The sequence below is a fragment of the Coregonus lavaretus genome (genome assembly GCF_964263955.1).
Source record: "Coregonus lavaretus genome assembly, chromosome: 11".
Lineage (NCBI taxonomy): Eukaryota > Metazoa > Chordata > Actinopteri > Salmoniformes > Salmonidae > Coregonus > Coregonus lavaretus.
This window is the reverse complement of record NC_139998.1, coordinates 44,086,813-44,103,796: the sequence shown is the minus strand read 5'-3', so window position 1 is coordinate 44,103,796 and position 16,984 is coordinate 44,086,813. Positions and strand designations below refer to the sequence as shown.

Here is a 16,984-nt window from a genome sequence, read left to right as displayed (position 1 = left end):
CATCAGAAATGTTCCATTCAAACGAGCGACTCCAGAATCTTAAGTGGATTAATCCCATAGTTTGGTTATATCTTATTTGCTTTCCACATAATGTAATTATCTTGGCTTAAATACTCTCGCACGCTGTTATTTTACCTGGCAGCCCTCTATTATTCCATCTTAAGCTTTATTACCTGTGCATTTTGAAAGGGCTCGAACACTTAGTGCTTATTCTTGGTCCTAATTCTGGGAAGTGTGGCTGAGTAAATACAGGGATCATGGTCAGACTTCAAATCAAATCAAATCAAATTTTATTGGCCACATGCGCCGAATACAACAGGTGCAGACATTACAGTGAAATGCTTACTTACAGCCCTTAACCAACAGTGCATTTATTTTTAACAAAAAAGTAAAAATAAAAAAGTGTTGAGAAAAAAAAGAGCAGAAGTAAAATAAAATAACAGTAGGGAGGCTATATATACAGGGGGGTACCGGTGCAGAGTCAATGTGCGGGGGCACCGGCTAGTTGAGGTAGTTGAAGTAATATGTACATGTGGGTAGAGTTAAAGTGACTATGCATAAATAATTAACAGAGTAGCAGCAGCGTAAACGGATGGGGTGGGGGGGCAGTGCAAATAGTCCGGGTAGCCATGATTAGCTGTTCAGGAGTCTTATGGCTTGGGGGTAGAAGCTGTTGAGAAGTATTTTGGACCTAGACTTGGCACTCCGGTACCGCTTGCCGTGCGGTAGCAGAGAGAACAGTCTATGACTAGGGTGGCTGGAGTCTTTGACAATTTTGAGGGCCTTCCTCTGACACTGCCTGGGATAGGCACAGACTTCTTATTGAAATAAGGAGAAATCCTGCTTATGAAACATAACAAGTAAGCGTTTTCATAGCTAGGGCTCGTCTGGCACGTGAAGGCAGGTTTTCTAGAGAAACCCGACACCCTAAAGAATGTGGGCCTAACAGAAATGTTTTCCTACCGACTCGGGGGCTATTTTATTGGGACCAGCTGAGTGCAGTGGAGCGCAGCAGACACCGAATGGACAAATTGCAGGAGAATGAAAATTGCCTGTGCGTTATTAAAGTGAAACTCAAGCTCGGGGGGCTCTCTGGTCTGGTCTCATCTGGAACCAGGCAGTCATAGTGGGGCTTTTCTTCAGGCACACATTCCTCTCTCCGAGGTCTCTGTTAGTGTTGTTGAACTCAAATTCCTCCACTTGAACCTGAGTGGGCCGTTATTGAAATGTGAAGTATTTGATTTGATGGCTGTCGTGTGGCAGCTCGGCGAGACTTAGCGGTCGACTGAATAAACAATGGAGTCGAAGTGCGTTGGTTTTCTCCTTAATGCCTGTCTGAGGGGAAAATGGTTGGAGATGGTGGCAGCGTTTTAAGTGTAAATAAACCGAAGCTCTCCAGAGCCAGACAGACATCACAAATCCCTGTTTTTCTCCCCTTCTCAGGAGGACCCGTTCAAGGTGAAGACATCTGGGTTCAATAGCGTCCCTCAGGAGATGCACACAGACCCCTTCCACTCCGAAGACCCCTTCAAGACAGACCCCTTCAAGACAGACCCCTTCAAGACAGACCCCTTCAAAAGTGCTGATTCTCTCTTTCCTCTCAATCTCCTCTCCCTCTCTCGCTCTCTTTTCTCTCCATCTCTATCTTTCCTCTCCATCTCTGTCTTTCCTCTCCATCTCTCTCTTTCCTCTCCACCTCTCTCTTTCCTCTCCATCTCTCTCTTTCATCTCCCTCTCTCTCTTTCCTCTCCATCTCTCTCTTTCCTCTCCATCTCTCTCTTTCCTCTCCATCTCTATATTTCCTCTCCATCTCTCTCTTTCCTCTCCATCTCTCTCTTTCCTCTCCATCTCTCTCTTTCCTCTCCACCTCTCTCTTTCCTCTCCATCTCTCTCTTTCATCTCCCTCTCTCTCTTTCCTCTCCATCTCTCTCTTTCCTCTCCATCTCCTCTCCCTCTCTCTCTTTCCTCTCCATCTCTCTCTTTCCTCTCCCTCTCTCTCTTTCCTCTCCATCTCTCTCTTTCCTCTCCATCTCCTCTCCCTCTCTCTCTTTCCTCTCCCTCTCTCTCTTTCTTCTCCATCTCCTCTCCCTCTCTCTTTCCTCTCCATCTCTCTCTTTCCTCTTCATCTCTCTCTTTCCTCTCCATCTCTCTCTTTCCTTTCCATCTCTCTCTTTCCTCTCCATCTCCTCTCCCTCTCTCTCTTTCCTCTCCATCTCCTCTCCCTCTCTCTTTCCTCTCCATCTCTCTCTTTCCTCTCCATCTCCTCTCCCTCTCTCTCTTTCCTCTCCATCTTTCCTCTCCCTCTCTCTCTTTCCTCTCCATCTCTCTCTTTCCTCTCCATCTCTCTCTTTCCTCTCTATCTCTCTCTTTCCTCTCCATCTCCTCTCCCTCTCTCTCTTTCCTCTCCCTCTCTCTCTTTCTTCTCCATCTCCTCTCCCTCTCTCTCTTTCCTCTCCATCTCTCTCTTTCCTCTCCATCTCTCTCTTTCCTTTCCATCTCTCTCTTTCCTCTCCATCTCCTCTCCCTCTCTCTCTTTCCTCTCCATCTCCTCTCCCTCTCTCTTTCCTCTCCATCTCTCTCTTTCCTCTCCATCTCCTCTCCCTCTCTCTCTTTCCTCTCCATCTTTCCTCTCCCTCTCTCTCTTTCCTCTCCATCTCTCTCTTTCCTCTCCATCTCTCTCTTTCCTCTCTATCTCTCTCTTTCCTCTCCATCTCTCTCTTTCCTCTCCATCTCTCTCTTTCCTCTCCATCTCTCTCTTTCCTCTCCCTCTCTCTCTTACCTCTCCATCTCTCTCTTTCCTCTCCATCTCTCTCTTTCCTCTCCCTCTCTCTCTTTCCTCTCCATCTCTCTCTTTCCTCTCCATCTCCTCTCCCTCTCTCTCTTTCCTTTCCCTCTCTCTCTTTCCTCTCCATCTCTCTCTTTCCTCTCCATCTCTCTCTTTCCTCTCTATCTCTCTCTTTCCTCTCCATCTCTCTCTTTCCTCTCCATCTCTCTTTCCTCTCCATCTCCTCTCCCTCTCTCTCTTTCCTTTCCCTCTCCTCCTCACTCAAATGTTCCCACAGCGCTCCCATCCTCCCTCTCCCTGACATTATTGGTAGTTTCACCAGAAGCAATGTGGACTCCTCTGCAGCTTGTCTAAGACTTTGTTTTTGCAGTTCTGCCTTTGTTTGCCTTAAGTGTGCTCTATAATTTGTTTTTGATCCCTCAGGGTTTAGAATCCCCATTCCAGCATTTTAGCTTTTGTTCTCTGTGGCATAGCCTCTGATTGTCTCCCCCCTCCCACTTGATTCCTCTCCTATAGGTGACCCCTTCCAAAATGACCCTTTTGCAAAGCAGTCATCACTACCAGCCGCTGCAGGTATTTATTTATTCACAACACGAAAGAGCCATACATGAGCTTAATTATACATGGACATCACAGGAGGTTGGTGGCACCGTAATTAGGGAGGATGGGCTCGTGGTAATGACTGGAGCGGAATAGGGGGAATGGTATCAAACACATGGTTTCCATGTTTGATGCCATTCCATTTGCTCCGTTCCAGACATTATTATGAGCCGTCCTCCCGTCAGCAGCCTCCTGTGATGGACATACAATGCCATCCTCTTGTCATGATAAAAACTCTTAAGGATCGGGCCCTTTTTTAAAATCTTCTCCTAAAATGACATACCCAAATCTAACTGCCTGTAGCTCAGGACCTGAAGCAAGGATATGCATATTCTTGATACCATTTGAAAGGAAACACTTTGAAGTTTGTGGAAATGTGAAATTAATATAGGAGAATATAACACATTAGATCTGGTAAAACATAATACAAACAAAAAAACATGCGTGTTTTTTTATTTATTTATTTTTTATCATCTTTGAAATGCAAGAGAAAGGCCACAATATAATATTGCAGTTTAGGCGCAATTTAGATTTTGGCCACTAGATGGCAGCAGTGTGTGTGGAGAGTTTCAGATTGATCCAGTGAAGCATTGCAATACTGGACTATTTTGTATCAAGTCTGCCCAAATGTGCCGAATTGGTAAATTTATACATTTCCAACTACATAACTATAGAGAACATACAAAAATGATATGGTAATACAAAATATAAGTTTACACACTCCCAGGAATGTCATACATTTACATTTACATTTACGTCATTTAGCAGACGCTCTTATCCAGAGCGACCCACAAATTAATGCATTCAATTTATGATAGCCAGTGGGACAACCACTTTTTTTCCCTTTTTTATTGGGATTACTTTTATACTATTCAAAGTATTCCTTAAAGAGGTAGGGTTTCAAGTGTCTCCGGAAGGTGGTCAGTGACTCCGCTGCCCTGGCGTCGTGAGGGAGCTTGTTCCACCATTGGGGTGTCTGAGCAGCGAATAGCTTTGACTGGGCTGAGCGGGAACTGTGCTTCCGTAGAGGTAGGGGGGCTAGCAGGCCAGAGGTGGATGAACGTAGTGCCCTCGTTTGGGTGTAGGGTCTGATCAGAGCCTGAAGGTAAGGAGGTGCCGTTCCCCTCACAGCTCCGTAGGCAAGCACAATGGTCTTGTAGTAGATGCAAGCCTCAACTGGAAGCCAGTGGAGTGTGCGGAGGAGCGGGGTGACATGAGAGAACTTGGGAAGGTTGAACACCAGACGGGCAGCAGCGTTCTGGATAAGTTGTAGGGGTTTAATGGCACAGGCAGGGAGCCAAGCCAACAGCGAGTTGCAGTAATCCAGACGGGAGATGACAAGTGCCTGGATTAGGACCTGTGCCGCTTTCTGTGTAAGGTAGGGTCATACTCTGCGAATGTTGTAGAGCATGAACCTGCAGGATCGGGTCTCCGCTTTGATGTTAGCGGAGAACGACAGGGTGTTGTCCAGGGTCACGCCATGGTTCTTTGCACATGCATGATGGGTCATTAGCTTATACACTAACTTTCACACATCTAGATGGCCGGCGGGGTGGGTGTGGAGCCAGAGACCGCAGGGGTTCAAACTGTAGAACCCTACATTTGAATATAAAAATGGATTTTATCAAACAAAACTATGCTACATTTTATCTCTGGGACCCTTAGGATGACAAATCAGAGAAAGATTACTGAATTACATTATTTACCTTCAGAGGTGAATGTATCAAACCAGTTGCCGTGATACATTTTTTGTTGTTGTGCACTCTCCTCAAACAATAGCATGGTGTTTTTTCACTGTAATAGCTACTGTAACTTGGACAGTGTAGTTAGATTAACAAGAATTTAAGCTTTCTGCCCATATAAGACATGTCTATGTCCTGGAAAGTTTGCTGTTATTTACAACAGTCATGCTAATCACATTGGCGCACGTTAGCTCAACCGTCCCGTGTACGGGACACCGATCCCGTGGAGGTTAATGACACTATGGAACTGTGAAAAACAGGCCTTCACCGCCACACTTCTCTCTTTGTAATATTGGGGACTTTCTGTTACCTTATCTTCATGATGAGGCAAAAAAAAGCACTGATGTTTTCATTGCAGCACACACCTCGCTTACTCCTAAGGCAATAAGCCTAACTGTAATTATAAGATACATTCCAAATAAAATATTTGCTGTATATTGAATGTTATCTTAATGGTGATTGCCAAATGTCTGTAGACACTTGTTGTGTTTGTCTTGCGTAATGGAGAATGCCTACGTTCTCAATGTTGACTATAGTAAAGTCAATGAGAGTTGAACACACATCAATTTGAACTGATTAAAACAAAATGCATAGAACTTTCATAAGGGGAAACGGGAAATAACGTTGAACATAGTGCCTCAACTGGGTTAAATGAGTCTTACTGAAGAGGTTAACCAAATTAGACATACATTATCTCCACTACTATATGACTTATGGTCCGGATGCTACAGACTACAGAGTAAACCTAATTCATATAGCGTCTCTATGTGAAGTATACAGCCCAGTCAGACTGGCCTGTGTGAAGGAAAGGTCATGTCTGATCTACAGTCTGCTCTCCTAGATCTTTCTCTCCACCCAGACCCCTTTGGGGGGGACCCCTTCAAAGAGACGGACCCCTTCAAGGCCTCGTCGGAAGACTTCTTCAAGAAGACCACCATCAAGGCAGACCCCTTCAGCACCCCTGACCCCTTCAGTAAAAGTGCCACCCTCCCCACCAAGGTACAGAGAAGCCATCATGGTACCTTCTAACCACATTGAATATATTTGTATTTTCAATTCAGTTTATATGTGGGTGTATAAACTGAGTATACAAAACATTAAGGACACCTGCTCTTTCCATGACATACACTGAGTGTACAAAACATTAAGGACACCTTCCTAATATTGAATTGCACCCCCCCTTTGCCTTCAGAACAGCCTCAATTCGTCGGGGTATGGACTCTACAAGGTGGCGAAAGCGTTCCATTGACTCCAATGCTTCCCACAGTTGTGTTTAGTTGGCTAGATGTCCTTTGGGTGGTGGACCATTCTTGATACACACGGGAAACGGTTGAGCGTGAAAAACCCAGCAGCGTTGCAGTTCTTGACACAAACTGGTGCGCCTGGCACCTACTAACATACCCCGTTCAAAGGCACTTACATATTTTGTCTTGCCCATTCACCCTGTAAATGGCACACATTCACAATCCATGTCTCAATTGTCTCAAGTCTTAAAAATCCTTCTTTAACCTGTCTCCTCCCCTTCATCTACAAGGATTGAAGTGGATTTAACAAAATACTATAAATAAGGGATCATAGCTTCCTAATGTTTGGTATACTCAGTGTATGTATGTAACTGTTTCTTTATGCTTGTTCTTGCAGACTAGTAATTTTACAAGCAGCGCAGACCCTTTCATATCCATTAGCCCAAAACCCAGCAGAGGCCCAGGACCAGGTACATGCTCAAATATCTTTCTCCTATTCTCCTATTTCTTATCACCCCAAGTCGTCTTTAGGCTACCTCTCTCTCCACCTCTTTCTCTGGCATGTATAAGTCTGCTTTCTGTATTCAGAGAGAGAGAGATATACACCAGTGATGTGTAAAGTCAAATTCCTGTACATGCAAATGTATTTGGTGAATAAAGGTGATTCATTTTCCGGTGAGTTACACAATGCTTTTCACACCTTTTTGGCCCAGCCTACTGCTGTCTGTGTATAAGCATATAGGCCTTTGGGGTAGTGAGCTGTCTTAACCCGCAGTGCAGTTGACAAGAAGCTATGAAAATAGTTCCCATCTTTGACATGCGTTTAAACCCTCCAACCCTTTTTTTCCCTTCACGTTTTTAAACACAGGGTAGGTCTCAGTCTGTGTTTGGGTGCTGGTGGTTAACAAATATCAGAGTAAAATAGCACAATACCTCAAATAGAATTTGTATGAATAAGATGGGTAACATTTTGACCCTAATGGTTTTAAGAGAGGGAAACAGTTGAGGTTCTTGTTTGATGTGATATTTTCCTAAGGTTCCCATTCTTAGCAGCACATGAACCACTTAAAGCTCTTGAAACAGTCCCTGTGAAAACAAGAGATGCATTGTGGCTTGGTCCCAGAGGATAGCTCATGGCATCTGAAATAGCCCTAGAGAGACCTTGGACAGGGCCATCTGTAACTGTGTAAGTGTGTAGGTCCCATTCTCAATCAACCCTTCTTTTCTCTGGGGTTGTGCAAAGAAAGTCCTCTTTTTATTTTCCCTAGGAAATTGCTGTAGTCCATATAAACACATTACACCATGCAGTACTGCAATAACATCGCCGTGCTAGAGCACAGGGCAGGCTGTGGCAGTTGGATATTTGTAGGGTCAGGTTTTCATGTTAGTTTGCCTATTGAACTTATGCGCCAAGAGAAAAGGTGTCACGTTGGATACTTGATAGTCAAATCTTTTCGCCAGCTCATTTTGTCTCTCTTGACTGAAACTACACAGGGTTTCTACACACTCAGGGGTGAAACAGTGAAACATTGATGCAACAGTGTGCCAACCGTTGAGCAATGACTCTGGAAGCACAAACCATATCAGTCTTGTTTCAAAAAATTGAATAATGAAGGAAGCTTTATGCAACATCTTTTTGAGGGCGGACCCAATACACATTTTTGTTTGTCTGAATTTGCGGGGTTTACGCACTAGCCAAGCTTCTGGGAGAGCGCCATGGTTTTACGCACCAGCCAAGCTTCTGGGAGAGCGCTATTGGTTTTACGCACCAGCCAAGCTTCTGGGAGAGCGCTATTGGTTTTACGCACCAGCCAAGCTTCTGGGAGAGCGCCATGGTTTTATGCACCAGCCAAGCTTCTGGGAGAGCGCCATGGTTTTACGCACCAGCCAAGCTTCTGGGAGAGCGCCATGGTTTTACGCACCAGCCAAGCTTCTGGGAGAGCGCCATGGTTTTACGCACCAGCCAAGCTTCTGGGAGAGCGCCATGGTTTTACGCACTAGCCAAGCTTATGGGAGAGCGCCATGGTTTTACGCACCAGCCAAGCTTCTGGGAGAGCGCCATGGTTTTACGCACTAGCCAAGCTTCTGGGAGAGCGTCATGGTTTTACGCACCAGCCAAGCTTCTGGGAGAGCGCTATTGGTTTTACGCACCAGCCAAGCTTCTGGGAGAGCGCCATGGTTTTACACACCAGCCAAGCTTCTGGGAGAGCGCCATGGTTTTACCACCAGCCAAGCTTCTGGGAGAGCGCCATGGTTTTACGCACCAGCCAAGCTTCTGGGAGAGCGCCATGGTTTTACGCACCAGCCAAGCTTCTGGGAGAGCGCCATGGTTTTACGCACCAGCCAAGCTTCTGGGAGAGCGCCATGGTTTTACGCACCAGCCAAGCTTCTGGGAGAGCGCTATTGGTTTTACGCATCAGCCAAGTTTCTGGGAGAGCGCCATGGTTTTACGCACTAGCCAAGCTTCTGGGAGAGCGCCATGGTTTTACGCACCAGCCAAGTTTCTGGGAGAGCGCCATGGTTTTACGCACTAGCCAAGCTTCTGGGAGAGCGCCATGGTTTTACGCACCAGCCAAGCTTCTGGGAGAGCGCTATTGGTTTTACGCACCAGCCAAGCTTCTGGGAGAGCGCCATGGTTTTACGCACCAGCCAAGCTTCTGGGAGAGCGCCATGGTTTTACGCACCAGCCAAGCTTCTGGGAGAGCGCCATGGTTTTACGCACTAGCCAATCTTCTGGGAGAGCGCCATGGTTTTACGCACCAACCAAGCTTCTGGGAGAGCGCCATGGTTTTACGCACTAGCCAAGCTTCTGGGAGAGCGCCATGGTTTTACGCACCAGCCAAGCTTCTGGGAGAGCGCCATGGTTTTACGCACCAGCCAAGCTTCTGGGAGAGCGCCATGGTTTTATGCACCAGCCAAGCTTCTGGGAGAGCGCCATGGTTTTACGCCCCCCAGCCAAGCTTCTGGGAGAGCGCCATGGTTTTACACACCAGCCAAGCTTCTGGGAGAACGCCATGGTTTTACGCACCAGCCAAGCTTCTGGGAGAGCGCCATGGTTTTACGCACCAGCCAAGCTTCTGGGAGAACGCCATGATTCCCTTTTGATTATGTTTCATAGAGCACCCTTTCGAATACTTTGAATATTTGTGTATTTGTGCTGTGTAACCTAAACCCTGGACTAACTTTTCTTAAACGTCTCATGTTGATATTTGCTCAGATCTCTTTGGCACTCTGGACCCCTTTGGAAGCAGCACTGCTTTTGGAGGCAGTAACAGCTCATTTGGCAGTATCAGTAACAGTGGGTTTGCAGACTTCAGCCAAATGTCAAAGGTCAGAGACCCAATGAAAGGAAGAGGAGGTTTCCCAGAATACCAGCAGGTACATCTACTAAAGACTATGAACTTTTACATTGCATTTATTTATTCAGTAGACTGCACAATTCCTATCCAGAGGTGCACAATGAACCGTTTGGGTAGTTTTTCTAACTTCCTGATTTAACACCACTGCACATCAGTCTTAATATGATTTGGAACTTATGGACAGTTGTGAAGTGACTGCTATTAGCTTCAGCTTTGGCATCTGAAGACTCATATATTCTCCCTCCCTCCCTCCAGTCGGGGTTTGTGGAGGACCCCTTCAGTAGGAAGCAGGACGGCCCAGCTCTGCCGCCCAAGATGGGTGTTCCCCCCAGACCCAAACCTCCCAGTGGTGAGTGAGGCTGAAGGGAAACAGGGAGAAATAGAGGGAGGAAATAAGTGAGAGAATAGAGATGGAGTGGAGGTGTAGGAGAGAGAGAGAGACAAAGGGGCAGATAGAGAATGCTAAACAGAGAGAGGGAAAGGGAGAGAGAAAAAATTAACTAGAGAGGAGGGGGAGGTAGCGGGTTAACCAAGGACGGGTAATGCCTACCTTCTAGGTTTCACTATGAATAATACTACTTAACACCTTGTACCTTGATTAACAGTACACTTTGCAATATAGGTCAACTTATAGAATTGTGATGATTTAGTATTTCCCTTTGTCATTTCACTGCAAGTGTTCCCCTCTTTTGTTTAGATCTTCTAGTGACATACACAGAATAAGGTTGTGAGGATGACTGGCATGGCTCATCATCACATATCTTCTGACTGTTAGAACGTAGTTGACTAGAAGGAGTTATAAGGGATCTGCATACCCACTGCGCACACGCTGGTTGATTCAACGTCGTTTCCACGTCATTTCAACAAAATTACGCCGAACCAACGTGGAATAGACGTTGAATTGACGTCTGTGCCCAGTGGGTAGTCTTTAAAGCTTAAACTCTGCTGGTGTCGCCTCCTCTCTTACCTCCACATGAGTAGAGTATGCTAGTCAGTAGTCATAGATCAAACAGCGATGCTCACTGCAGCTCAGAAACAAGAAAGACACTTCATGAAAACAGAGAAGAAGAGTTCATCATCTCTGCCAAACCACTGTCGCTTTCATGATTTTCATGATTTCACCACCTACTATTATTAAAGCGGTCCCACTTTATGGTAAAACCATGTATTCAATATGCAATGTAATTGCAATATAGCCTAGGTATACATTATTACAAAGTAGTTGCAACTTTGATGCATGTTAGTGGTTTGTGTGCTGAATTACATGCATAACATAAATAAAAATTGTAGCTAAACATCTATCTTTAGAATCCTTGCTTGACATTAGTGTTAGATGCCAAGCTGCAGGGAGAACACAGAGCATCAGGTCTCACAGGAGATGATGAGTAAGAACACAGATGATCTGTGGTTGGCCATGGTGACACCAGATCGCCCGATGTTCTCAACCCCACCCTTCCCCACTTCCTCTGTTTCCACTGTGCGTGTGTGTGTGTGGGTGCAGGCATGTGTGTGCACACTCGGGTGAGCAGTGTGGCTTCTCTGGCGACCTCTTACCCGACTCTGGTCACACTCTGTGCCCTGGCCAATAAACATATTTCACACCTGGTTTTATAGAACCATGGAAAATATATGATATGGGTAGAGAAGAATTTGCAACATACAGTAGATAAGTGAAAGGTCACTGACAGAGTCATAGTTTGATGCAGATATCTTAATGTTTCTAGGTGGTTTCTGAAGTCATTACATGGCAATACTTCTGAATGTATTACATAGCGATACTTTAGATTTGTACGAGATACAGTCAGTCGGTCATAAATAGGACATATGATTTATGTCATGAGAATCATGTCAGAACCTTTGTTTGTGGGGTTCTGAGGTGTGCCTTGTGCATGACATTGATAGGTGGCACTGATGATGTGCTGGTATTTTGGAGCAGGGTGGAGCTGACTGTATGTGGGAAAGACTATGTTCCATTTCCTGAAAGAGAGAAACGTATTGCCTGGCTGTTCAGTCGGGCTGTGAACTGCTAACCTTGGCAAGCCGGGTATAAATAATAGTTTGATTGACAATGTGGTCAACACCTTCAGAAGCAACAACAACCAGCACTATGTTCCCACGGCCCACTGACTGTGCCAGCCGAGGGTGGCCTACAGAGAAACAGCTTAGAAACATCACTACCATGTTAACTTGAACCTATTTTAGAGTAGTTTCAGTTCTTTGTGAAATGATTGATATATTTATATGTGGATATAAAGATATGAGGATACAATACGTTGGCATAAATAAGGCCAGGAGTTTTTCCTGACATTACCAGGAATAACTCTGGTCTCTACACTCTTAGAAAAAAAAGGTGAACCTAAAAAAGTTATTACGCTTTTCCCGTAGGAGAACCCTTTGAAGAACCCTTTTGGTTCCAGGGAGAGCTCTTTTGGGTTCCATGTAAAACCCTTTCCACAAAGGGTTCTACATGAAACCCAAAAGGGTTCTACCTGGAACCAAAAAGGGTTCTCCTATGGGGACAGCCAAATAACCCTTTTGGAACCTTTTTTTCTAAGTGTAGTCAGAAAACACTGCTGTCCCTAGGGCCTTGGCATGGCATCACCCACCGAGGAGCGATCTGATGAACTTGTGAACTGAATCCTCAGTTGGTTATGTGGGCAGAAACTCTACGCATCTGCTCGCCATAAAACCCAGCATAAAATAGGAAATTGCGGGTCTCCCGAGTGGCGCTGCGGTCTAAGGCACTGCATCACAGTGCTTGAGGCGTCACTACAGACCCGGATTCGATCCCCAAACGACCGCGACCAGGAGACCCATGAGACGCCGCACAATTGGCCCAGCGTCGTCCGGGTTAGGGGAGGGTTTGGCTTGCCGGGATGTCCATCGTGCGCTAGTGACTCCTGTGGCGGGCCGGGGGAATGCACGCTGACACGGACGCCAGTTGTACGGTGTTTCTTCTGACACATTGGTGCGGCTGGCTTCCGGGTTAAGCGAGCAGTGTGTCAAGAAGCAGTGCAGCTTGGCAGGGTCGTGTTTCAGATGACACATGGCTCTCGACCTTTGCCTCTCCCGAGTCCGTACGGGAGTTGCAGCGATAGGACAAGACTGTAACTACCAATTGGATATCGCCATTTATTTTGATACTGGGTTTATGCAATATACTGCATGGCCCATCTAATTTAATGTGTTTAATTCATTCCATGCTGGCATATTGTTTCAGTACAATTTTGTGTGTATGCGATGGTGGGGGGGCATTGTTTGTCTGCTCTCTCTATTTTGTTTAAGTTGAGCTGCGTGTGGTTTTGGTGCAGACATTGATAAGGAAAAACGTCACATTTCTGTGGTAAAAGTTATCAAACCATCACCTAATACCTGAAGTTGTCCCCGTAACCACATATTTCATCTTTGAGACATCAGTGTAACATTTATAGTTCACATGGGAGTACACCATATCTGTTGTGGTCTATTTTGTTGGGGAAATGACTGTGTCCTTACTGTCTCAATGTCCTCAGGTAAAAGCACTCCCGTCAACATGCCTGGAGGAGCGGGCGACTTGGCCAAGCCCTGCGACCCCTTCCAGCCGTTCGGCAGTGATGCCATCGACCCCTTTCAGAGTAAAAAGGTGGTCGGAGACCCCTTTAGTGGCAAAGACCCTTTTGCTCCTTCTGCCTCAAGTAAAGCCTCTAAAGACTCTTCCTTGGGTTTTGCAGACTTCAGTTCTGTAAGTTGAGCTCAGTGATACTCTCTCTCTGTCCAGACCAGTCTATATATACCTAGTCACTACCTCGCTGCTTCTAGCTCCCACAACGTTTAACTGAAGGATCTAGAGCAGAGCAGACGACAAGGCTCAGCCTGTCTATCTAGACCTTTCTGCTGCATCTCATCCTGGCCTCCCTTCACTGTGCAGACGTCTCTGTTTGTCAATAACCTAAGACCAGAACCAGGCATCTGCCCACTCAGACCCATGGCATATTAACCACCAAGTAACAGGCTAACTGTTCAGACCTTTGGCATTAGTAATAACTACTGTTCATGATCACTGATAATCTGATAATCACTTTAAGCGTGTGTTCCAACCCACAAGCATTTCGCTACACTAGCAATAACATCTGCTAACCATGTGTATGTGACCAATACATTTGATACCTCATATCTAAGGATGACACTGAACACATTGTTGCCATCTAGCTGTTTCCTGTTGAGTGTAAGCCTGTCTAATGTTCCACATAAGGCTCTCACTTGTCTATACTGTGTTCTGATTTTGGGGGGGATTTTTCTCAACCCATGCGTTGTAGTTGGTTACACACCACCTACAATGCATTTGATGTTGTGCAGTAAAGCACAGAGCTGCATTGCAGAAGTGATCCCCAGTACTCGTGCAGGCAAGGGTGTCAGCCGTTTTTGTGGTTTGATGTGTGCACTGCGATTGGAACATTTAAATAAATACAATTATATTTTGCCTTGTGGTTTGCTGCTGGTTAAAATGCTATAGAGCAGGGGTATTCAACTCTTGCCCTACGAGGTCCAGAGCCTGCTGGTTTTCTGTTCTACCTGATAATTAAATACACCCTGATTAGATGGGAACAATGAAACAAACGCAGTTGAACTGGCTTTGTGGTCCAGAGTTGAATTTGAGGGCTAAAACAAGCACAATTGAAAAGTATTATATCTCTGGCAATCATCTCTGGCAGTCCAATAAGTAGATTCTGGCAGAGTGTGAATTATTATTCAACCAGCCAGTGGGTGCTTTAAAATCAGTGTTGAATAATCCAGCCAGTGTGGTGCTTTAAAATCAGTGTTGAATAATCCAGCCAGTGTGGTGCTTTAAAATCAGTGTTGAATAATCCAGCCAGTGTGGTGCTATGACCTGGGCTGTCTGTCTAAACCAAATAATGGGTGTCTCACACAGTGAGTACGGTTACATGCACACAATAATGTGATTATTGTGGATAGTCAGATTAATATAATACTTTGTTTAAAATGTTTACATGCTTTGCAAGAAGAACCATTTCCCTAATAGTGCTGTTTCCATGAACACATCTGAAATCAGGCTACCTGATGGGATTTAAATAAATGCCGAAAATCGCCACAGTGACCATGTTATTTTTGCAAAGCCTATTTGATTCTGGCCACTACATGACCAAAAGTGTGCTCGTCGAACATCTCATTCCAAAATCATGGGCATTAACATGGAGTTGGTCCCCCCTTTGCTACTATAACAGCCTCCACTCTTCTGGGAAGGCTTTCCACTAGATATTGGAACATCGCTGCGGGGACTTTCTTCCATTCAGCCACAAGAGCATTAGTGAGGTCAGGCACTGATGTTGGGCGATTAGGCCTATCTCGCAGTTGGCCTTCCAATTCATCCCAAAGGTGTTTGATGGGGTTGAGGTCAGGGCTCTGTGCAGGCCAGTCAAGTTCTTCCACACCGATCTCGACAAACCATTTCTGTATGGACCTCGCTTTGTGCACGGGGGCATTGTCATGCTGTATCAGGAAAGGGCCTTACCCAAACTGTTGCCACATAGTTGGAAGCACAGAATCGTCTAAAATGTAATTGTATGCTGTAGCGTTAAGATTACCCTTCACTGGAACTAAGGAGCCTGAACCATGAAAAACAGCCCCAGACCATTATTCCTCCTCCAGCAAACTTTACAGTTGGTGCTATGCATTCAGGCAGGTAGCGTTCTCCTGGCATCTGCCAAACTCAGATTCGTCCTTCGGACTTCGAGATGGTGAAGCGTGATTCATCACGCCAGAGAACATGTTTCCACTGCTCCAGAGTCCAATGGCGGGGAGCTTTACACCACTCCAGCCAACGCTTGGCATTGCACATGATGATTTTAGGCTTGTGTGCGGCTGTTCGGCAATGGAAACCCATTTAATTAAGCTCCTGACTAACAGTTATTGTGCTGACGTTGTTTCCAGAGGAAGTTTGGAACTCGGTAGTGAGTGTTGCAACCGAGGACAGATGATTTTTACGAGCTACGCACTTCAGCACTTGGCGGTCCCATTCTGTGAGCTTGTGTGGCCTACCACTTCACGGCTGAGCCGTTTTTGCTCCTAGAGATTTCCACTTCACAATAACAGCACTTACAGTTGACTGGGGCAGCTCTAGCAGGGCAGCTCTAGCAGGGCAGACATTTTACAAACTGACTTATTGGAAAGGTGGCATCATATGACGGTGCCACGTTGAAAGTCACTGAGCTCTTCAGTAAGGGAAATTATACTGTTTGTCTATGAAGATTGCATGGCTGTGTGCTCGATTTTATACACCTGTCAGCAACGAGTGTGGCTGAAATAGCCAAATCCACTAATTTGAAATGGTGTCCACATACATTTGGCCATATAGTGTATTTCTAAGATGCATACTTTCAGTTTTTCGAACTCACTCGCGCATAAGAGGGAGGCTTGCGCTACCGGTGCTAGCAAATGAAATATACCGCTGGAGCGCCAATTAAGGTGGTTACATGTTCTTATAATTCAACAGATTGCTCAGAAAACCAGGTGTTATAATCGGCGTATGCTTACTTCGATTTTGACTTTACGCCGATTAAAATAAGCAGAGTAAAGTGTTTACATGACTATTACCATAATCGGCCTACTGCCATAATCAGTTTAATATCTAATTATTAGTGTGCATGTAAACATACTCAGTGAAGCCATAATCCAGCATATTCATATCTGAATATTGACCCTTACCATCTAAGCTCCAATCATCAGCAGTCAGCCAGTCAGTCAGTCAATCAGTCACTCAGTCAGCCAGCCAGTCAGTCAATCAGTCAGTCAGTGAGTCAGCCAGCAAGTCAGTCATTGAGTTAGTGAGTGTGTCAGATAGTCAGTGAGTCAGTAAGTCAGTCATTCACTCACTCAGTCAGTAAGTAAGTCAGTCATTCACTCAGTGAGTCAGTCAGTCAGTCACTCAGTAAGTCAGTCAGTCAGTCACTCAGTAAGTCAGTCAGTCAGTCACTCAGTAAGTCAGTGAGTCAGTAAGTCAGTCAGTGAGTGAGTCAGTGAGTCAGTCAGTCAGTGAGTCAGTGAGTGAGTCAGTCAGTCAGTCAGTCAGTCAGTGAGTCAGTCACTTATTAAGTAATTAATTCAGTCAGTCATTCAGTCAGTAAGTCAGTCATTCAGTCAGTGAGTCATTCTATCAGTGTGTGCCCTATGCCATTCTAGGCCAGAGAGGGAAGCCAATCCGGTGTGGTTTAGTGACTGACAGCTCCAAGTCACTGGTCTGGCTGTGGGATCTGTAGA

At 45.5% G+C, this 16,984-nt stretch overlaps 1 protein-coding gene across 2 annotated transcripts in view; it reads left to right on the top strand.

The window, feature by feature from the left end:
• The window catches only part of LOC311136949 (epidermal growth factor receptor substrate 15-like 1), a 40,633-nt gene that overhangs the window by 20,364 nt on the left and 3,285 nt on the right, over positions 1–16,984 (top strand). Inside the window, exons 17-23 of one of the 2 annotated variants that reach the window (XM_084171279.1) lie at positions 1,444–1,579; positions 3,302–3,358; positions 5,969–6,126; positions 6,769–6,841; positions 9,589–9,749; positions 9,986–10,079; positions 13,243–13,451. In XM_084171279.1, the coding sequence (XP_084027405.1) occupies positions 1,444–1,579; positions 3,302–3,358; positions 5,969–6,126; positions 6,769–6,841; positions 9,589–9,749; positions 9,986–10,079; positions 13,243–13,451 (888 nt within the window). The remainder of the gene's footprint in view (positions 1–1,443; positions 1,580–3,301; positions 3,359–5,968; positions 6,127–6,768; positions 6,842–9,588; positions 9,750–9,985; positions 10,080–13,242; positions 13,452–16,984) is intronic. The other variant, XM_084171278.1, reaches the window with a different exon arrangement.